The sequence below is a fragment of the Amphiprion ocellaris genome, chromosome 23 (genome assembly GCF_022539595.1).
Source record: "Amphiprion ocellaris isolate individual 3 ecotype Okinawa chromosome 23, ASM2253959v1, whole genome shotgun sequence".
Taxonomy (NCBI): domain Eukaryota; kingdom Metazoa; phylum Chordata; class Actinopteri; family Pomacentridae; genus Amphiprion; species Amphiprion ocellaris.
The window spans coordinates 24,407,211-24,431,816 of NC_072788.1; the positions used below are offsets into that span (position 1 = coordinate 24,407,211).

The 24,606-nt window shown below is 36.7% G+C and overlaps 1 protein-coding gene across 1 annotated transcript in view; it reads left to right on the plus strand.

The window, feature by feature from the left end:
* The first annotated feature begins 4,548 nt into the window (after positions 1–4,548).
* The window catches only part of npy2rl (neuropeptide Y receptor Y2, like), a 41,361-nt gene continuing 21,303 nt past the window's right edge, over positions 4,549–24,606 (plus strand). The window contains exons 1-2 of the mRNA XM_023262475.3: positions 4,549–5,025; positions 24,119–24,346. Of these exons, the coding sequence (XP_023118243.2) occupies positions 24,182–24,346 (165 nt within the window). The 5' untranslated portion in view covers positions 4,549–5,025; positions 24,119–24,181. The remainder of the gene's footprint in view (positions 5,026–24,118; positions 24,347–24,606) is intronic.

Consider the following 24,606-nt stretch of genomic DNA (forward strand, 5'->3'; position numbering starts at 1 on the left):
TTTATTTATTTTTTATTATATTTTAATTTTTTGGGTACCCTTCCAGTTTTTGTTAGGGTTTTGTTTTGACTGTATTTTTCTTAGATCTATTCTAGTTGTCCTCATTTACATTTTAGTGCAGGTTTTCTAGTTAGCATTTTGTTTTTCTTTAGTTACATTTAAGTCATTTTCCCATTTCATTTTAATCACATTTACTCTGATAACTTTTTAGTCACATATTTCAGTTACTTTTTAGTTTTCTTTGGTTACGTTTTCATTTTTTTTGGTTTCATTTCAGGGTTTTTTGGGGTATATGGTTTAGTTTTTCTTTTGATTCCATTTTAATTTTTTAGTTATATTTTAGTTTTATTTTAGTTTTATTTTATTATCCAGGAAACACCTGAAATCAAACCTCTTTTCCTTGTCTTTCTGCCTCTCCTCAGGGTTTTTAATCCCTGTATGATGACTGACAGGTTCATTACCGCCAGGCTTCAGTTAGGAGAAGAATCACAGCAACGAACACAGACCTCCAGAAATAGAACGTTTTTCTGACAAGCGTGGGAAATAAATTCCCCCGAAACCAACGGCTGAACAGTAAAAAGTGTGTTGGAGCTGTTATGTAAGCTTTCAGTCTCCGTCTGACGACAGTAATCTGGCTTCTGATTGGACGCTTCATCAGCAGAAAGACTCAAACTTCCTGCAAAAGTCGCAAACAGCAGATGAAACTCTGCTGCTCTCAAATTCCACATTTTTAACCGTACATTACCGCATTTACAGCCAGAAAATTCATCTGGATTCTTGTTTTTTCACATAAAGAAGCCAAATATTCTCAGATGTGAAGTTTTCTGCCTTTAAATGTTGTGAAAAATGTAAAATTATTGGTGTTTTAACTGTACGTTCTGCTCGTTTTGTTCATTTTTATTAGATCTTTTTAATGATTTTATTGTTTTGAACAGATTAAATATGTCAAATAAACAGGAAATATAAACTTTACCATATTTTAGACGCACTTTTTGCCCTTTTTATTGATCTTTGTCATACATTTTTAGTAATTTTGTTGCTTTGAACAGGTTAAACATGTCACTACTTGAAATTACAAACATAAAATGTCAAGTTTTTGGTGTTTTAACTGTACTTTCTCCTCTTTTTGTGGCTCTTAATTATTATTTTTAAAGATTTTTTAGGTTTTGAACAGGTTAAATATGTTACTAATGTAAATTTCCAAACAAGAATGCAAACTCTTGTATATTTTCAATGTAATTTTTGCCCTTTTTTTTGATCTTTGTTATTCATTCTTAAGAATTTGGAGATTTTGAACAGATTAAACATGTCACTAAATTAACTTTACACACAAAAGTGTACATTTTAGATCTTTTAGACGCACTTTTTGTAGATCTTTACAATTAATTTTGTAAAAAGATGAGGTTTCGAGCAGATGAAACATGTCACTAAAGGAAATTTACAAGCAGGAATGTAAACTTTTACGTATTTTAGACGTAATTTTTGTTACTTTTGCTGTAATTTATTATTCATTTTTAATATTTTAAGGTTCTGAACAGGTTTAATATGTCACTAATGTAAATTCATGAACAAAAATGTAAACTTTTGCATATTTTAGACACTTTTTGTTCTTCTTGTTAATCTTATTCATTTTTGAGAATTTAGAGAATTTTGAACAGATTAAATGTGTCATTCATTTAAATTAACAAGCAAAAAATATAAAGTTTTCAGTGTTTTAACTGTACTTTTTGCTCTTTTTGTTCATTTTTATTTTACCGTTTTAATAATTTTGTTGTTTTGAACAGTTAAATATGTCACTAATGTCAATTTACAAACAAAAATGTAAACTTTTACACATTTTAGATGCACGTTATTCTTTTTATTGATCTTTATCATTCATTTTTAAGAATTTCAAGGTTTTGAAAAGTGTGATTTTTTTAGGTCATTGGGTTAATTTGCATAATTCACACAACTGTAGAGTTTTAACTGAACATTTAATTTATTCTGGTTAATTTTATATCTCCTTTTTTTTGGTTGAATTTTTTCATTGGCGTCTCTTGTAATTGTGGAATATTTTGAATCAACATAATATTTTAAATAACAGCTATTATACATGGAACGTGTCCCACAACTCATTAGATTAACCTGTTGATGTCTTTTTCATTTTCATTTTTGTCATTGTGTGTCTTTTTTTGTCATTTTGTGTCTCGTTTTTGTCGTTGTGTCTCATTTTTGTCATTTGTGTGTCGTTTTTGTCTTTTATGTCTTGCGTTTGTGATTTTCTCTCGTTTTTGTCATTTTGTCTAATTTTTGTCGTTTTTGTCTTGTTTTTGTTGTTTTGTGTCTCGTTTTTGTTGTTGTGTCTTGTTTCTGTCTTTTATGTCGTCTGTCTGATTTTCTCAGGTTTTTGTCGTTTTGTGTCTCGTTTTTGTCATTTTCTGTCTCATTTTTGTCGTTTTGTCTGCTGTTGTCATTTTGTCTCATTTTTTTACTTTTGTGTCTCGTTTTTGTCATTTTCTGTCTCATTTTTGTCGTTTTGTTGCTCGTTTTTGTCATTTTCTGTCTCGTTTTTGTCGTTTTTTTGTCTGGTTTTGTCATTTTCTGTCTCATTTTTGTCATTTTCTGTCTCATTTTTGTCATTTTTGTCTCATTTTTGCCATTTTGTGTCTCATTTTGTGATTTTCTGTCTCGTCATTGTCTTTTTTTGTAGTGTTTGTGATTTTGTGTCTTGTTTTTGTCCTTTTGTGTCTCATTTTGTCATTTTCTGTGTCGTTTTTGACATTTTCTGTCTTGTTTTTGTCATTTTATGTCTCGTTTAAATGAGGTTAATTTACATACTTTACAATATTGTAGATTTTTATCATAGGTTAATTAGTTTGTTATATATAATGTGGTAAGATCCTGTGTTTAATATTTAAATGAGGTGAATTTGCATTAATTAATGCAATTGTAGGGATTCAATTTAGTGATTAAAATGTGTTTAATTAAAATGGAGGGTCTTGTATTAAGTGATGGGGTAAAATACATTGTATTGTAAGGTCTTAATTTGCTTTGACTCAATATTTATTATATTGTGAGGTCCTGACCTTGATATTTAAATTAGCCTACTTCATTTACATATTTTATAATATTGTATGGTCTTACTCTAAGTCATTGTATTAATCTTAATTTTTATTAATTTTTTCAGGTAAATTCATACAATGAATAAAACATTGGTTTAGTTTCTCCACTGGACGTTCCTGTCGATTATATGTGGTTGTTATGGAGGTTTACTGTAGTGTACATTATTAAAGTTTAATGTGACGTGTGCATAAATATCAGCTTTTCTCTGTTTATTCAGGCGTCATGGACACTGTAGGGGAATAAAGACGTCTCTGATCAGCAGCGACGTTTGCATGTCCATTATTATTAATTAAACAGCTTGTCCGACTTAAAGCAGGAGGCCAGCTCACCTAATGAGCCTTTTAACGAGCTCCTCAATAATCCATCGCTGGACAATGAACACGTCGACGTCCTGCACCGGCCAGACACAGAGGATGGAGGATCTCTGCACAGCACAGGGATGAATTATTGAGTAAATCAGATTAATGAGCTGATTTAATCCTGGTCCATCGTTAGCGACCCCCAAGGAGCAACTCGCTAAAGGAATGAAGAGATGATTCATCTGAAATAACACTGCAGCAGAATCAAGATGGAAGACCAGCCTATCTACGTCTGCATGAGGGCTCCACACGGAGAAGAACTGAACACATCAGCTGACCGGGACGACCACAGTGAACGTATAATCCTGACACTGAAGCACGGAGGTGGAAGTGTGATGGTATAGGGATGCATTAGTTAGGAGCTGATGACATTTATAGATGTTAGCAGCATGTGTTAGCGGTAGTCGGGAAGTATAGAAGGAGTCATAGCACCACTAATCAGGAAGTATAGGAGTCATAGTACCACTAATCAGGAGGTATAGGAGGAGTCATAGTACCACTAATCAGGAAGTATAGGAGTCATAGTACCACTAATCAGGAGGTATAGAAGGAGTCATAGCACCACTAATCAGGAAGTATAGGAGGAGTCATAGCAGCACTAATCAGGAAGTATAGGAGGAGTCATAGTACCACTAATCAGGAGGTATAGGAGGAGTCATAGTACCACTAATCAGGAAGTATAGGAGTCATAGTACCACTAATCAGGAGGTATAGAAGGAGTCATAGCACCACTAATCAGGAAGTATAGGAGGAGTCATAGCACCACTAACCAGGAAGTATAGAAGGAATCATAGTAGCACTAATCATGACTGCAGGTATAGAAGGAGTCATAGTAGCACTAATCATGACTGCAGCACAACCACAGTGAGTGAATAGTCCTGACAGTGAAGAACAGAGGTAGCATAAACCAGGTTTGATGAAGCATCTTGTTGCCGTTAATGGGCTCTGATCCATAGGGTGAGGGTTCTACAGGATGTTTTTTCTGTTGGATCATTCTATAGTCATTTTGTGGTCAGTTTGTGTCACATTTTGGTCGTTTTGGATCATTTGTGTCGCATTTTTCCATCCTTCCTGCTCTGACATCTCTTCATCCTCTCTCTCCTCCTCTCCTCTCCTTCGACCCTCCTCCTCTCATCCTCCTCGGTTTTTACGCGCGGTGCGTAAAACGCTTCACTTCGTGTCCGTGTCCAGAACGCACGGACGCACCGAGCAGCGACAGGACGAGCTTCACGGTGCAATAAACCGACCTGCTGCTGTGTCTCGGTCCGACCGGAGCCGAAACTACCGGCGGGTTCCGCTGCTGCGGAGCGGCAGCAGCGAGGATGTGAGGCGGAGAACCGAGCCGGAGGAGAGAGAGACAGCGGCGGGCAGAGGGAGGCTCGAAGGCACCATGATCCGGAGGATTTAAACCCGCAGCGTCTCCTCACCAACCGGATCGCTGTGATTTTCTACGTCTCATTTTTCCTCCATGGCAGCGGGGAGCCGCCAGTCCGTCCCCGGGGTTTGTGTTCGGGCTGCTGGGGACAGAGAGCGGACAGAGCCGGGGACCCAGAGAGTCCCGGAGGTCAGTGTGTCACACGCACACGCACACGCACTCACGCACATCTCTACACTCACACCGACACGCGCACCGACACGCGCACTGCTGGTGTCCGATGAGAAGCACTTATTTCAAGTTTAGTGGTTTATAAAATCTATTTTATTCTGTTATTTACTTTCATTCATAGTTTCCAGATCTTTTATTTAATTCTTTTTAATAATTACCTTTTGAATAAATATATATTATTGTATTTATCCTGATTTAGGCTTGCAATTTAAATTTTATGTATGTTTTCCAAAGAATATGAATAAATATTCTTTAATTTAATTGATCATTTCGAGCTCTTTTCTTTCTTCCTTTTTAATAATTTAATTAATAATTTTATTCCTATTTTTTATATCTCCTCTTTTATGCAAGGTATGAAAATCTAGTGTGTGTAAAAAAACATGAGAAAACTATTAAATAAAAAAAAACAGAAAAAACTTGAATGATAAATGAAAGATTTTTATTAAAGATCTATTCAAGCTCTTTGGTTATCCCTTTTTAAAAATACATTAATTTTTTATTTGCATTTTTTAAATTGTTTTATATTTTCATCATTAATTTTTAAGTTAATTAAATTAAATTAAATGTTATGTACTTTTCCCAAAATATATTATCCAGTATTATTCAGTTGTTTTTTTTAGATCTTTTATTTCTTCTTATTTTTTAATAAAATGTATTTCATTTTTAATTTATTTTTATCTATTTTATATCTGTTTATATAATATTTTCCCAAAAAAAAAATTCTATTCATTGAATAATAATAATAATAATAATAATAATAATAATAATAATAATAATAATAATAATAATAATAATAATAATAATTGAATTAATTATTATTTAATTTCTTATTCAGACTGCTAATTTACATTTTAGACACATTTTGAATAAAATTAATTTTTAAAAAATTAATACAAATATTTGCACAAAATTGCATCCCAGCCGACATACAAAGACTCAACAAGGCAGACAGTCAAATATTTCTGAAAAAAGAATTAATTGCTTTAAAAACAAAAGTGCTTTAGGACATAAAATGAAACTTTGTCAGTCTGGAAGAAAATTCTTTGTTGGAAAAATGAACCTGAGAGTAAAACCAGCAGTGATTTTACTGCTGTTACACATTTAATTATGGTTTGTTTGTTTTTTTTTTTACTGGTTTTCTTGTTGATTCTGCGAACGTTTTGTTCTTTTATGTATTAAATTATAGGAAAGATGCAGAAAAACTGGACTGAAGTTCAAACATTAAACTGTCATTTTGCAGCGAATTTGGGTCATTTTTCTGGTTATTTTATGTCACATGTGGTCATTTTTATCAATTTGTGGTCACATTTTGGTTGTTTTATGTAACATTTAGTTCATTTTGTGTCAAATTTAGATAAATTTGTGTCAAATTCTGGTAATTTAGCCTCATTTTGTGTTCATTTTGTGTCACTTTGTGATTGTTTTTGTCACATTTTGATCATTCTGTGTCAAATTTTGATAAATTTGTCTCACTTTGTAGAAGTTTTGTATCATGTTTTGGTCGTTTGTGCCAAAGCTAAGTATTTTGAGTCTTTTGTGAATGTTTTAGTCATTTTCCATCTGTTGTTGTTTTTCATGTTTCTTTTATGTTACATTTTTGTTGTTTTCTGCCTAATCTTGGTCTTTTTGTATGGTTTTGCTAGTTTTATTTACTGCACTTTTGATCATTTTCAAACATCTGTGGTTGTTTTGGTCATTTTGTGGTTGTTTCACGCCACAGTTGGGTCGTTTTCCAACACTCGGTGGTCATTTTGTTGTTTCTTATGTCACATTTTGGACGATTTGCAAAGTTTTGCTGGGGTTTTACAGTTTTGGTTGATGGTTTGTGCCATTTCCTGTCACATTTTGCTGATGTTGTGTGTCTCCACCCGGCTGGTATGCTCAGGTAGATGAATCAAATGCCTCCTGCTACTGCCTTATGCTCTTCAGGTGTTTTCTGGATGAATCTGGTTGAATCTCAGCAGCAGTTTGTGACTCTGAGGGAGCTTCTTTAACTCTTTTAGATCACTTTTTGTGATAAATGAGGACAGAAGTTGAGACCTGCAGGTGAGTTCAGCTCCAGATTATTTATATATACATTAAGATTTACGTATCAGATGTTTGGTGACACTTTGTGGATCAGTTTTGTCCAATTTTCTGCTGAAGAAGGTGAAATTTCCTCCACTAACTGCTGTTTTAGTGGCAGAACCATTTCTGAGCAGCTGCTGTTGTCATACAGAAGTTTATTTTAACAGCAAAACCTCCAGATTCAACCACAACTAGAAAATCTTTCACTGATATTGTAGCAATTTGAAGATTTTCTATTATTATAGATTAAAAGTGTTTAAAATGTGTTTGCATTGTTAGCTGAAGCTCTGATACAGACTGTACAGATGAAAATTGTCCAAAAATACAAGAATATGTCCAAATTTTGTAGAAAAAAAATGCAGACTGACTTAAAATTAGTTTAAAATGATGCAAAATGATTTAAACATTTTTGTGCTGTTAAGAAATTCCAGTTGAATGAGCCGTTTTATTTAGATTTTCTTTAATTTCTCCAGTAAAACGGTGTTATTTGTGGGATTTAAATGCTTCAGGAAGCTTTTCTGCAGTTATTTTACATTTTAAAGCAACACTTAGAGGAAAGTCAATGATTTCCTCCACAGATGACCCAGTTTCTGTTGTTATTCTGGACATTTGTCTGGTCCAGGATAGATTTTCGGTGTTTAAAACCTCAGTTTCCTGTTATTTTACTGATACAGATTCCAGCGATGAGACGTCTGTAATCATCAGTCCAACTCTAATCCTCCAGAAACACCTGGATATAGATTTATTCTGTCCAATCAGAAGGCGGTTTGTACCTGGACCGAAGGTGAACCAGCGACACCGTTAACGGAGATAATCTGCAGCTTTTAGGTTTCATTTCTCCAAAACATCATCTGTCACTCCAACGTTTCTTCATCCAGGATTTATGCAGTGGTGTGAGAAACAAAAAACACTAATTCCATGTTTGAAAAGACAAAGAAATTAAAAATCCAGTCATTGTGGTCAAAGTTTCAGTGTTTCTGGACTCATTTGAACTGATTTTAGACAAATGTTAAGTCTGTGGATATTTTTCAGTCATCATGGACACATTTTAAAACACCTTGGACAAACCTGAGCCATTTTCTGCACTTTCTAACTAAAATTTAATAAATTTGGACATGATTTTACTTACTTTGGTCAGTTTTCAAATTAATTTAGGCAGAAATTGGGTAACTTCGGTCATTTTGGACAATTTTCAGTCATTGTGGACAAATTTTAAATCACTTGATTCTTGTAATCCTCATTTATTACAAAGATTGACTCATTTTTTATATTCTCTAACAAAATTTGGACGAAAATTGACTAATTTTGGAACCAATTTGAACCATTTTCAAAAGTTTTCAACTTAACTTGGGCATCAATTGAGTTATTTTGTACAATGTTTAACACTTCTGATAATTTAGGACAATTGAGTCATTTTAAGGCACATTTTGTGCAAATCTGAGTCTTCTTTTAAAAACATTTTTCAACAAAATTGGACAATAAGTTTGAGTATTTCCAGACATTTTGTCCTCATTTTGGACACATTGACTCATTTTGATCATTTTCAAGTGACTTTGGACAAATTTAAATTGTTTTTTTGGGTATTTTTCAACTTCATTTTTGCAGAAATTGGGTGATTTTGGACAGATTTTGAGTTATTTTGAACATTCTGGTTTTCATTTTGCTCTTCAGTCGAAACTCTTGAGGGATTTTGTTCTTTGGACATTCTCCTGCTGGAATATTTCTCTTCTTCAATCCTCTTCTCAGTCATGGTTCATCTAGAAATGTTATCATGTTCTGATTAGTGGTTCTATGACTCCTTCTATACCTCCTGGTTACCGCTGACACTGTGGTTTGCTGATTTTTCGTTGATCTTCCTGGATTCTTTTCCATCTTTGTAAAGTCTCAGAGTCAGATTTTTCCATTCAGTTCGTTTCCATGTTGAGCCATGATGTATGCATGTAGATAGACGCAGTCCACTGGTCCAAAACTGAGAAGGTTCTGCTTCATTTTAGAACCATGTTCATGCAGTCTGGCTGACTGGAACCCACAGCTGGACTCAGGTTTAGTTTCAGGTTTGTTTGTTTTTGTTGACTTTCTAGTTTCTGGTCTGAATTCTCAGTGTTCTAAAATGTTTCTTGTTGATTCTTCATCAGAGGAACGGTTCTGTTGCTCCTGATGCTGAAAATAATAGATTGACTGATCGGCTAGTAAACCAGTTAAAACCCAGAATACAGACCTACAGAACAGAACGCCGTCCAGAGCCGGTCTGAGTGGTGTCCACTGAGAGGTTGAACATACAGCTGATAAATCTTCATAAATCATGTCGACATGCAGCAGACTCTCAGAGGAAGGTTTCCAACATCTCATTAACAACTCTGAGCACAGAGATCCAGGGTTAGTCCCAATAAACTGCTCGCTTTGAGTGTTTATCGTCTGCTAATTCTGGTCAAACGAGCCGAAACGCTTCCAACACCTCTGGGAGGATTATTCTGAATTATTCTCTGTTCAATAAGAAGAACGACGGAAAAGAGAAAAAAGACGAGAGCAAACAGGCAGAACGGAAGAGGGAGGGCTGTTTAACCAACGAGACAAAGAATATAAGTTCACAGAGCGGTGAAAAGTGGAGCAGCTTCCCCACCAAATCCCAGCAGCTCATTAAACTTTCAGAAAGCACAGCGCTGATGAAGAATTGATCATAAATGAGGCTTCAGGAACCATGAGGTGAAGCAGCAGCTCAGTTTACAAAACTCTCCGCAGCTCAGAAACTAATTAGCGTTTCTACTAATGTCTGAAGGTTTTGCTCAGAAGCGGCTCATGGATTTTAACATTTACGATCACCTTCTCGGTATCGGTGATTCCAAATGCCAAAATTGTTTAAATGTCAGGATGCACCTGCAGGTGAAATTAAAGTAATTATCTGTGACATTTTCATGTTGGTGAATAAATAACCTTTTAGGACCTCGTTTTTTCCTCCATCCTCATCTTAAAGTTTGTTTGTTTGTCATGCTAATGCGACAGAAAGTGGAATTTTACAGCCATTTGTTTGGACTAAAGAGGAACCCAACATTAGTGGATCAGCAGAGACAGAAAAGAACAGGAAAAAGGAAAGTTAAGTTGTTGATTTTAAAAAGAGATGAGGATATACACACATGTGTAAAATCATTTACATGCGAAGGACAATTTATAACATCAACCTCTTTGGGCAGAGAACAAGAAGAACCACCTTTACTCACTGCTGTTCACAAAACTTATAGAAGAAACTTTGCTGAAGAACATGAATGTTGGGAAGTCATTATTTGGGCAGATGATGAGTATGTGGAGCTCAGATGGAGTCCAGGACGTTTGGAGACGTCCACAGTGAACCCATGGTCCTGACAGTGAAGCACAGAGATAACTACGGGTTACTGTTCAATTCTGAAGCAACACAGTTATTGTAAGGTGGTACAGTTTTACTCATTTGACACTGAAGTGACGCCACACCAGCTTATATTCTGGAAACTACATTTGTTGTTGCGGTATTTGAACTTGTGTGATGTTTTTTTCTTACTTCAGAGCTGCATTCGTTAGATATTGAGTTAAAAAGCCGTGCGTTTTGACAAACAGAAGGAAGAGTAAGAGGCTTCACGGCATCTTGTTTGGCCCCAGAGGATGAACTCCTCCCCGAGTTTTAAATATTTCATCTTGCTTTGTCTCAATAATTAAAACACTGGAGGTGTGGGAGCTGCTGGGAAAAGGCTTCCGTGACGGCGAACACAACAGGAAAGTGTTTTATTTAGTTTCTGTTTTCCAGTTTTTCTCTTGTTGTCTGCCACAAACTGAAGAAACTTCTCGTGTTTCTCCACATCTTCGGGTTCTAGTTTTCCTGCCTTCGGCTCAGCAACACATGGGCCTCGTCTAGTTCTGGCCATGAAAATGTAATTTATGGGCTCCTGGTGTGCCGTCTGCAGGGCTCCCGCTCTGCTCTGTGATTAAATTTACAGCATCTCCAGCCCTCTGCAGCTCACCTCGCTCCCTAATGCACTTCACTTCGCATGTAGGTCACAAAAGATTGACCGAGATTATGATTTATCGACATTTAATACGCAGTGGATGCGGCATTCTGCGGTCCGTCTTGTGATTTAGTGAACCGAAGGGTCAGACATCTTCCATAAGGTGATCGACTGAATTCCCCGCAGATTGATGCAGCATTTACCCTTGAAAGCAACGTCTTTCCTCCGAGAACACCGAGTTCCACGTCTTTGAAAGTCTCCGTTGAACTCACAAGAAAGTGAAAGTGCTTCTTTTTAGAGCACCTTCATTTGTTGATTCTCTACAAAGGCGTTTGAGATTGAGCTAATTTACGGCTCAAACCGATGAAAGGTCGGTGTTTTCATTTGGAAAACGTCATGGACCGTCAAGAATATTAGCTTAGTCATTCTATGTCCCCAGAAGAAGAACTTTATCAGCTTCTTTGATCCTTTGACTTCTCCTAGAGCCACCATCATGGTTAAATTTACACCAGTGAAACCTTTACATCTTATTAATGAACTCGCACAAAGATGACTACAAATACTCTTGGTTTTCAGAGGACGAACCCTACAGACTTTGTTGTTCCTTACATTTCCTGTAGCACTAATTTCTACATTTTTTTTAATTTGAAGTGTTAACAACACTTACATTGTTGAGGAAGAACTTTAATAGCTCCTGATGGGTTGTCACAAACTTTACTACAGATGGTTTCCAGAGGATGAACCCTACGGACTTTGATAAGCTTTTCTGGATAAGAAGATGACTGGTTGGCAATAAACAACTTAAAGAATTCTTGTAGGTGTGTTGGAAAGCTAATCCTTGATTCTTTCTTACTAAACTTTGTTTTTCTAGATGGACATTTTGTCCAAACAGCAAGAAAAAAAAAACTGAACATTTTCGAGCCTTCAGAGAGATTTTCTGCTCTCAGATCTTTGCCATCTTTCATCCCTAATGTGAATCGAAGAGGACGTCTGGCCTCGGGTCCAGCTCATTAAATGCTCTTTTAATGAGCAAACCTCTGGAGTCTCCCAGTCTCACTCTTGTCTCCAGACAGGGATGACGAAAGGCCGATCGCAGGGCCTCAGTGATTCGCCTGGCCGTGGTTTTGACCTTGGACGTGACGTCGACCTGGATTTCCAACGGGCAGTAAAATGAAACGGTGTGACTTCTGTTCTGCCGGGCGACAGATCTGTTGTCGCCTCCATCTGACTCTTTTCTCCTTGTTCCATCAGATCAGGTCTGAGATCAGCTTGTTGTGACTTTAAGGCACGTTTTCATCCCATTGAAGGACAAAGCGAGTGCAGCACAGAAGACATTTCAGGTTATTTCAGCTTTTTTATCTCTACGTTGGATAATCTGTAAATATGGAGGCTCTGGTTACACTTTTACAGCCTCGACACACTTTCTACTGCTCTGCACAATGAATTTCTGGGGAATTATTGTTCATGAGGACAGTTTCGTTCATTTCGGACAAATTTTGCATAATTTTTTGACATTTTATTGCATCATTTTGGACAGTTATTGCATAATTCTGGACAAATTCTGTGTAATTTGGGAAAATTAATTCATTTTAGCCCAGTTCTGGTCATTTTGGACATTTTTTGAGTAATATTAGACGAACATTATGTCATTTTAGACAAGGTTTTGTATAATTTTTTGACATTTGTCCATCATTTCCGACAGTTTTTGAATAATTCTGGACACATTTTGTATAATTTTGGACCCAATTGTGACCGGTTTTGCATCATACTGGACAGTTTTTGAGTTTTTAGGACAAATTTTTTGTCATTTTTACAATTTTGTTATTTTAGAAAAAAATGCATCATTTCAGACAGTTTCTAAATCATTGTGGACACATTTTTTTGTAATTTTGGACAATTATTTTCATTTTAGTGAATATTTTTGTCCTTCTGGACAATTTTTTGTGTCATTTTGTAGTAGTTTATTTATTTTAAAGAAAATTTCTGACTAATTTTGCATTATTTTGGACAAGTTTTAAATAATATCGGACAATCTTGGATTATTCTGGGACACATTTTGTGCATTTTTGGACAATTATTTTCATTTTAGGATTTTTTTTTAGTCATTCTGGCCAATTTTTCTGTCTTTAGGACAGTTGTGTGACAAATTTTGGGTCATTTTAAACACTTTAGTTCTTTTAGAAAAGGTTTGCATCAGGTTGGACCGTTTCTAAATCATTCTGGACACATTTTGGACAATCATTCATTGTAGCCACGTTCTGCATCATTTTGAACAGTTTTAGAGTAAAACTGGACAATGTTTGTTTCATTCAGGACAGCTCAAGTTTAGTTTCGTATAACCGCAGAACTTTCCTCCAGGGAAAAAAAAAAGCATGTTATTCAAACTTTTAATTGATTTAAAAGAGTCATCATGTCAGCTGGTTACTGCAGAGCCTCAGGCCTTTTCCTCATTTTAAACTGAGATTCCACAACAAATCAAAGGCATCCGTCTGACAAACACGAAGAGTCTGACCAGGAAGTGACCTGTAAGTAATTAAAGTCACATTAAAATTCATCCTGAAACATCCCGGAAGCCAACAAAAGAGGATGAAATGCACTCGGTCAAGATCCTGGCAGCAGCGTTCTCTGCACTTTTATTATTCAGTCGTGTAAAAAGGCTGCTACGCTAATCCAGACGTGATGAGATAAGAGCATGTTAAACAGCTTGTGTATCATTAAGGCTCCACATTGATCATTTCTGCCAACGAGCCCCTGATGAAGCTGATAAAACACATGATTATGTAAGTTTTGTAATGATCTGCTGCAAGCTTAAGCTACACTGTCAGCAGATTTAATGTGTTTGGAAGCATTTTCTTCCTTCACAATTAGTTCAAAAATATGTGTTTCAAGTTTCCAAAGACGCCCGTAATCATTGCCAGTTTGGTTCTTTCATAGATTTATTATAGGTCTTCCAGAGGTGTAACAATCAGCTGGATCATAAATATACAAACAGAAATGTTCATATCTGGTTCAATTTATCCATTTCCACCTCAGTTCGGTTCTTCTGGTTTTCATCCACAAGCTTCTCCTCTAGACACTATAACTACCGTCAAGCATGGAGGTGGCGGTATCATTCTACTATCAACTTAACTAACTCAAGTCTGACACAGAAAAGAGACACAAAATGACCACAGAAATAGACAAAACGACCACAAAACACGCAAAATGCCAGAAAACAACAAAAAAGAGACACAAAACAACCATAAAAAGACATGAAGTGACCACAAAAACACAAAAAACAATCAGAAAAACACACAAAATGACAGAAAAGGACCAAAATGAGACAAAAATTACTACAAAGAGACACAAAACGACCAGAACACACACAAAATGACCAGAAAACATACAGAATGACACAGAATGATCAATAAGAGACACAAAACGACCACAAAAATACACAAAATGACTACAAAAATACAAAAGAATCACAAAACCACACGAAATGACAAAAAAACAACAAAAGAGGCACAAAATGCTCACAGAAACACAAAAAACTATCAGAAAAACACACAAAATAACAGAAAAGGACCAAAAAGAGAAACAAATTACCACAGAGAAAATGACCACAAAACACACAAAATTGCAGAAAACTATCAAAAAGAGACACAAAACAACCACAAAAACATAATAAACAATCACAAAAACACACAAAATGACAGAAAAGGACCACAAACAGACACAAAACCACTATAAAGACACACAAAAGATCACAACGACATGCAAAATGACAGAAAAGGACCAAAAACAGACACAAATCCACTACAAAGACACAAAAATATCAAAAATCACACAAAATGACAGGCAACGATCAATAACAGACACAAAACGACTAGAAAAACATATAAAATGATCACAAAAACACACAAAATGACCCCAAAATGACAGAAAAGAATGAAAAATAGACACAAAACCATCCCAGAACCAAACCTAACCCTAGCTGTGTAGTGTCTCATTTTGGTTGTTTTTGTCTCATTTCTGTTGTTTTGTGCCTGATTTTGGTCATTTTCTGCATCATTCTGATTGTTTTCTTTGCCTTGTTTTAATCATTTTGTGCCTCTTTTTGGTTGTTTTTTGTGTAAAGCTCCACAGCATGATACTGCCACCTCCATGCTTGATGCTAGGTTTGGTGTTCTTGGAGTTAAAAGCCTCATCTTCTCTCCTCCAAACAGATTTCTGCTCAGTTTTTGTTCCATCCTAATGCAGCTGCCTTCTTCTATAAATCAGCGGATGTGTTTGTCGTTGCTTCGGTAAAATGAAACCTCCACCTAGAATCCTCACACGTCTGGTAATTTGTGCCCGTTAATGAAATTAATGAAGATGTATGAGGCGTAAAACTCTGTCATCTGGGATTTATTAGCCGCTGTGAACATGTGTCGGGCCAATGAGTCAGTTAATTAGGCGGTCAGTTAATGACTGAATTAATGACTCTGTCGGCCGGTTAATTAGTCATCAAACGTCTCATCAGAGAGCCGAGCTTTCAAACACTCACCTCTTCACAGGAAACGGTAGTTACACTGATACAGGCCCTGCAGCAGGAACTTCAAACCTTCTACTGTTCAACGGCTTTTCATTGTAGTTTCCTTCAGAAACGCTCATATTTCTCAATAAATATTTCTCTTTATAATCCAACAAAGACGTTCTGCTGTATTCAAGTCAGACCACATGCTTGAACAGGTCATATTTTGCACAATTAAAACTAATTTTGGGGAAATTTTGCAAAATTGACAACAATTTTTAGTCTTTTTACGACACATTTTGTGCAAATCTGAGTTTTGTTTGTTTTTTGGGGTTTTTTTTTGTAAAATTTTTTAACAAAATTGGACAAAAGTTCTGAGTATTTTTGGACATTAACTCGTCATTTTGGAAGATTTGAGCCATTTAAAAATGTTCAACTTAATTTGGGCATAAATTGAGTTCTTTTGGAAAATGTTTTGGAAAATGAATAATTAAAAAAATTCAACTAAATTTGGTCAAAAATTGAGTAAGTTTGGACATTATTTTCAGCTAATTTAGGTATAAATTGTGTAACTTCAAGTTATCGCGGATACATTTTTAAAATCCTTCGGGTCTATCTGGTTTAATACAAAGGTTTTCTATTTTCTAATTAAATTTGGACATTTTTTGTTGTAATTGTGGAGATGTTTAGAGTTAATTTGGTCAATTTCAAGTAATTCTGGATTATTTGAACCATTTTGAAATATTTTGGACCATGTTTTATATTTTGGGACAATTCTGGTAATTTATTACAATTATGAGTCATTTTAAGAAACATTTGTACAAATCTGAGAAATTTAAAAAAAATCAACTAAATTTGGTCAACATTTTTGTAAGTTTGGACATTATTTTATCTATTTTGATCATTTTTCAAGTTAATTTAGGAGGAAATTGTATAACTTTGAGTCATTTTGGATAATTTTGAGTCATCGTGGACACATTTTAAAATATTTTGGATCTGTCAGATTTAGTACAAATGTTGACTAATTTTTTAGATTTTCTAACAAAATTTGGACAATTTCTTTGTAGTAATTTTGGAGATGTTTAGAGTTCATTTGGTCAGTTTCAAGTGATTCTGGATGATTTGAGCCATTTTGAAACATTTTCAACTTAATATGGGCTTAAATTGAGTTATTTTGAATCCTTTTTTGAAAAATTTTCAACAAAATTGGATGAAGATTTGAAGTATTTTGGACATTTTGTCATCATTTTGGATACATTGTGACCCATTTTGATCAATTTCACCTTATTTTGGACAAATTTAAGTTATTTTTTTGTATTTTTCAACTTCATTTTGGCAGAAATTGAGTGATTTTGGACAAATTTTGAGTTATTTTGAACATTCTGATTTTCATTTTGTTCTTCTGTAGAAACTCTTTGCTAGCAAGTTATTTTTGGACACATTTTGAGTTATTTGGAACAAATTTGGACTAATTTTGGACAATCTTTGAGTAACCATTGACAAGTTTTTGTAATTTCAACAATTTCTGAGTGCTTTTGGAGAATGTTTAGCTAATTATGGACCAATTTTGAGTAATTTTGGCCAAATTTTAAGTCATTTTGGACACATTTCAACTTACTTTCAAACAGATTTTGTGAACTTTTAAGCAATTTTTAATTTATTTTCATCTTTATTTTATGAATCCACTTTGTATTTTTAATATATTCTTTGTAAAGGATTAGTATTTGATTGTTCACGAAAGGAAAAACGCTCAGTGCTCAACTTCACAGTTGTTGGGAGGTGATAGGGTTATGACAAATTCTGCTGGATCATAAGTATTCACACAAAAATGCTAATATCTGGTAAAATTTGTCCATTTTCACCTCAGTTCGGTTCTTCTGGTTTCCGTCCACAAGCTTTTATTCTGTACACTATACCTACCTTCAAGCATGGAGGTGGCAGTATCATTATACGATCAATTTAAACGGGTCAAGTGTGAGGCCAAAAGGCAACAAATTTAGTGGAACAGCACAACTTCTGATGCCGTTCCACTAAATTTGTTGAACTCCTGACTTGTTTCTTCAGGTTCTTGATGGGTTTAAGTCAGGACTTTGGGGAGACCAGTCTAAGACTAATTAATGAAAGGAAAAATATTCAATGCTCAACTTCACAGTTATTGGGAGGTGATAGTTTAGAATCATTTCACATTTATGTAATATTCAGTCTTGTTGTTACTGCATCTTACATCATTACAATTTAATGTCTGTAGATCTGCTGTTTATTTTAGTTTGCTTCTTTTTTAAAGTCATTCAGTTCTAGTGGTCTGTATGTTTGTGGATACACCACAAACAGGGGCTGTTAATAGAGAATTTGGCTGCTTTTAGGTCTTAATTTTCCACCTACAGGCTGTAAAAACGTCAGCACTGACTTTGAAATCTACCGAGGAAAGTCCTCATTAATCAGAAACTGCAGGATGTTCTGGAGTACAAGAGGATTCCCTTCACATCCGCTTTGTTCTGGGAAACGTTGAAGCTCCGGAGATGAGCTTTATTAACCTCGGCTTCGCTTTGGGTCAATTTGTTTTACCCTCGAGGAACCCCGGCGTGATTGAAGTTAAAGAGTTTACCGCACTTTGTGGGCTCTGGAGTGCCCCCTTGATGTTTCTCTTTGATTCGACCCTTGTACAAATAAATAAAGAACAGAGCGATCCAGCGAGATTAGAGGCGTCCACCGAATGCCAATGAACTTCAATTAAATCAAAGTGTTGGACTCTGTCTGGGCATTCACTTTGTGGGAATTAGCAAATCCGTTGATTCTTTAAAAAAGCTGTTTTTTCTGGATTTTTTTTTTCAGAGATAACAGAATGTATGTAAAAGGCGATGTCTGTAAACAAAGTGTAGGGAGAAGATTAGCAGGAGAACCCACGCTAAGAGGATTTGTTCTGTTTCCGCCGTCGCAGCCAAGAAAACAATGGAAATATTAAAGGAAGAAGAAGCCGGGCCGCCACAGAAGCGAGAACATGTTGGATTCTATTAAAGCCACCTGCTTCAAACAACCACAAACGTCGGCATTAATGTGTTTGACAGAGAAACAGCCAAGCATTTGTTGAGATAAAAAGCATTTAGAAAACACATTTGTCCTTCTGCACACTGTAAGATTTAAAGATAAATGGATCAAACTGCAGAATACATAAACCAGTCCAAAAAATGTTCAGAACCAGTCAGAATACAGTCTGAAACCAGTCCAGAAGCACTTCTACAAAGCTCCAGAGCATGATACTGCCACCACCATGCTTGATGATAAGTTTGGTGTTTGTGGGGTTAAAAAAAGACCCGCCCAAGACAGTCCTGAACCAGTCCTAAAAAGGTCTAAAACCAGAACCAAAATCAAATAAAAGTCAGTCTAAAATAATGTTCAGAACCAGTCAGAATACAGTCTGAAACCAGTCCTAGAAAAAGTCAGCAACCAGTACAAAATCAGGACCTAAACCAAACCTAATCTACTCCTAGAAAAAGTCCAAGATCCACTCAAGATAGTCTGAAACCAGTCCTCATCCAGGACCAGATCCAGAGTAAAATAAATCCTGAACCAACTTTAAAACCCATTGAAAACCAAAAGAATCAAGACTGAAATCAAACATAAACCAGTCCCAAGAAAGTCCAGAACCAGTCCAACATAGAGTCTGAAACCAGTCCAGAATCTCTTCTAGAAAGCCCCAGAGCATGATACTGCCACCACCATGCTGGATGGTAGGTTTGATGTTCTTGGGGTTAAAGGCCTCATCTTCTCAAACAAATTTCTGCTCAGGTTTTGTTCCCTTCAGAAGGCCTTTTCTTTGGGCTCAACTGAAGTTCCAATATGCAGGATTGTTTTTTTTGTGTGACAAAGATGAATGTGTTTCAATGATGCCATTATTGAAATAAAAAGGTGTTCTAGGAATAAATGGAAACTCGAGACAATCAAACATGGCGGTGGCAGTATTATGCTCCATAGAACACAAAACTCTAAAAAGAGACACAAAACAACCAAAAAGCTGACGGAAAACAACAACAAAACCATACAAAACAACCACAAAAACACAAAACAACCACAAAAGCACAAAACAATCACAGAAATGCACAAAATTACCCCAAAATGACAGAAAAGGACAGAAAAGAGATGCAAAATTACAAAGAGACACAGAATTACCACAAAAACACACAAAACAACCACAAAACACACAAAATGATCACAAAAACACACAAAATAACAGAGAACCATGATAAAGACACAAAATGACCAAAAACACACAGAAACTGACAACAAAAACATACAAAATGACCACAAAAACATATAAAATGACCCCAAAATGACCAAAAAGGACCAAAAAGGGACACAAAAGCACCACAAAAACACACAAAATGACCCCAAAGTGACAGAAAAAGCCCAAACGGAGGTACAAAACAACCACAAAAAGCTGACTACACAGCTTGACATCAGAACTCTGTCATGTGTCGAACACATTCTGGACTATTTCAGGAGTGTGTGTTGCTTTGAGGCTCTAATTGGACAGTTTGTGGTTATTTTTAGGGCAGCAGCTGTTTTAAAGACGGAGGTCTGACGCTGCAACACTTGTCTCATTAGAGCTTCACGTCTTTGATGCTACATCCTTCAGCGTCGGCTCTTTTTGAAGTCACACTCTGGATCTGACCTCCATGTCGAGCAGAAACAACTGAATGTGAACAAAAGCAGAGGAACATAAATAACTGAATATCGTGTAAAACTGATTTTATTCAGCTTGTTGCTGCCGGCTGCTGCGTTCCGTCTGACTTTAGGAGCTGAAAGATTTTAGTTTTAATCGTATTTTGCCATTTTCATGTCAGTTTCTACACATGTTCCTGAAAAAAAACACAAAACAACACACAAACACATGCAACGTTACTACAAAGAGACACAAAAGCATAAAAGAAGTGCAACACAACATTACAGAAGTCTACTGCAAAGAAGAGACAGTAAACGAGCACAAAAAGACAGAACGACTAAAAAGTGACACAACGCATCTAAATGATCAACATGAGACAGAAACAACCACAAAGACACTCAGCATGACTATAAAAAGACAAAACGATGACAAAGTGGCACAAGATGACCACCAATAGACACAAAACAACCACAAGGAGACACAAAATCAGCACAAAAAAACACAAAATGACTACAAAAAGACAAAAAGCCACCAAAAAGAGACATGAAATGATTTGAAAAAAGACACAAAACAACTAAAAAGAGAGGGAATATGACAACAAAAGACACAAAACGACAACAAAGAGACACAACACCACTAAACAGACACAAAACAACAGCAACGACACACAAAACAGGATACAAAACAACACAAAACAACTAAAAAGAGAGGGAATATGACAACAAAAAGACACAAAACAACAACAGAGACAAAACACCACTAAAAAGACACAAAACAACCACAATGATGCACAAAACAGGATGCAAAACAACACAAAACAACTAAAAAGAGACAGAAAATTACAAAAATACACAAAACTAATAAAAGGAGACAGAAAATGATAGCAAAGAGACACTAAACAATTAAAAATGCACACAAAACAACCAAAAACAGACAGAAAATGACCACAAGAAAACACAAAATGAACACGACATGCAAAATGACTATGAAAAGATACAACTACAAAATGACACAAATCAACAAAAAGACAAAACAACCACAAATAACTGTGTTGTCATAGTTTTGCGTCATCATTGGTCTGAGTTGATTTACGATCCGTCCACCAACAACAAATGAAACTCCTCCAGTCATCCGTCTCTCCACAGTTGTGTTACTTTTGTGTTGATGGGCAGACTGAGGTGTGAACTCCCTCAGACCTTTGTGAGTCTGCCTGGCTGCATTGTGCGACGCTGTCGGCCAGGATCAGTGCTGAGCTGAACGCCCCGAGGCAGCGCACTGGACTGTGACCGCATGTCGTTGTGTGTCTGTGCTTGCATTGATTGTGTTTGTGTGTCTGTGGTTGTGTTGTTTGTGCGTCTGTATTTGTGTTGTTTGCGTGTCTCCCCGCGGCGCTTGACCCACATCACACAGCTGTGAAAGACAGAAGGTCACAGCTGGATGTGACACAGCTGGTGATGCTTCCTCCCACCTGTGAACTACACAACACGACAACACGACAACGCAACAACACAACAACACAACGTCTGCTTGACTCTATTAAAGGTGACAAGCAAGTGGCAAGAAGGAGTACAAAGACACACAAAGCAACTCAAAGTATACAAAAAACAACCACAAAGACACACAAAACAACCTCAAAGAAACACAAAACGACCACAGACACACAAGACAACTGCAAAGACACACAAAACAACCACAAAGAGACACAAAACGACCACAAATACATAAAAAGACAACAACCACAATGACACACAAAAGAACTACAAAATGACACAAAGCTACTATAAAGACACACAAGACAACCACAAGACACACAAAACAACCACAGACACAAAACAACCACAAATACACAAAAAGACACACAACAGCCACGACACACAAAACGACCACAAAAAGACACGACAACCACAAAGACACACAAAACAACCACAAAGACACACAAAACAACCACAAAGACACACAAAACAACTGCAAAGACACACAAAATGACTGCAAAAAGACACAAAACATGCACAGAGACACACAAAACAAGCACAGAGACACACAAACCAACCACAAAAAGACACACGACAGACACTCAAACCATCCACAAAAACACACAAAACGGCCATAGAAAACCACAAAACAACCACGAGATGCAAAACTACCACAAAGAAACATAAAACAACCACAAAAAGACACAAAACAACCACAGAGACACAAAATGACCACAAAAACACAAAAAAACCCACAAAGACACATAAAGCTACCACAAAAGACACAAAACAAGCACAAAAAGACACAAACAACCAGAATCTCTTGTATTTCTACAGACTCTGTTTTGATCAGACTGCCTCTTCCAGAGCTGCAAATAACAACAGTTTGGTCTCTGAAATGTCAGAAAACATGGAAAAAATGCCACATTATCGTCATGCAGGAGGAAATAAACCAGGAAATATTTGTGTTTAAGCAGCTGCAGTGTCTGGATTTAGTGTGAATATTGACAAAGCTCCGATAAATGGCCAGAAATGTGACGTTTTGAGGTCTAACTTTGCAGCTTCTTTGCTCAGAAAGTCCAGGAATAATTTGCTGGAACTTTGCCGGATCTCAGACCTTTACTTCGCCCACGTCTCTGAATCAGCAGCAGCCTCACACTGATTGTTTATTTTTAGCGTCTTTATGAATATTGGCAGAAACAATGGCTAAAACTGCAGCTTCCACTCTACTACAGCTGCTTCATTCTTCTTTTGTATTATTTAGCTGGATTTTATTTGATTTTTACACAAGTAAATTCAGGGTTTTGAAAACACTTTATGTAATTAATCCACAGCCAGAGATCTTTTTCAGAAATAATACTTTATTACCTGAACAGAGGACGGTTTTCTGGTGAAATGTGACATCCAGTGTTTTACTTTCTAATCTGGCCTCGTTGTTTTGTAGGTTAAAGGATTAACGGTTACTTAGGAGGTGGATTTCTGACCCGGTTTAGTGTAAAAAATAACCAGAAAGAGCCTCATATCCTGTTTCTAGGAGGTTTAATGAAAACTTATGAAAGACTAAAAAGAAAAAAAACAACAAAACATTATGAGAGGAATGTTTTGAAGACCATTTTTATACATTTCCCCTGATGAATCGCTACGGGTGATTGGTAGGAACGGCCTGATCTGAACTCGAGTGGTGTTTTGTTATTGGACTTCTGTGCTAGTCATAGACTGACCATAACACACACCATGTTCAAGCATTAGGTTGCTCATAAGTGTACTTGGTACCAGAACATCTTAGATCAAAGGTCCATGATCGACTTCATAGTCGTATCATCAGACCTGTGGCTGTATGTCTTGGACACTCGGGTGAAGAGAGGAGCAGAGCTGTCAGCTGATCACCACCTGGTGGTGAGTTGGATCTGATGGTGGGGAAGACTGCTGGACAGACCTGGTAAACCCAAACGTGTAGTGAGGGTGAACTGGGAACGTCTGGTGGAGGTTCCTGTCCATGGGATTTTCAACTCCCACCTGCAGAAGAGTTTCTCCTGCATCCCGCCTCCTTTGCAGAAACCTGCTGGTGGACACCGGCGGTGAGGGAAGCCGTCAGGCTGAAGAAAGAGGCCTTTTGGGCTTGACTTGCTCTGGGGTCTCCTGAAGGATCTGACGAGTGTCGGTCGGCCAAAAGGGCTCTAGTCGCAGAAGCAAAAACTCAGGTGTGGGAGGAGTTTGGAGGGGCTATGGAGAAGGACTTTTGGTTGGCCTTGAGGAAGTTCTGTCAAACCGTTCAACGCCTCAGGAAGGAAAGGCTCTGGCTTCTGAATGTGTGAACATGTATAGATCTTTAATTCCATTGATTTCCAATATTTACTTGTGTTTGTGTTTCTTTGTCATCTTACAGGCCGTGCGACTGTAAATGTGAGTTTGTAGAATGGCGCTGCCGGCTGGACACGTTTGATCAAACATGGAGGCCTTCAGCGCAGTCAACGCCACACAGGAAGTGGTTCACCTCCCGCCGCCTGACAATGACTATGACCCGAACGCCAGTGTCATCCGTCCGGTTCTACCCACGCCGGTGTTCGAGGGAGTGAATTTTCCAGAGGACCCCATTAAGCTACTGAGTGTTCAGGTACGAGCCTTGTTTCCATTACTTTTAGAGCATTTCAGGGTGGATCAATGGGAACCGACATGGATGGATTCTGTTATGTAACCTAACACAAGATCTATGTTTGCTGCTCTTTCCACCCATTATTAAGACTCAAATCAATCTGATTGGTTCTACTTTTACTTCATTACTCCCTTGAAACTGAAACACATCCATTTCTGCATTTTGTTTCATGCTAATTAACACAGTAAACTAACATAAAACGACAGCAATAAATACTTACC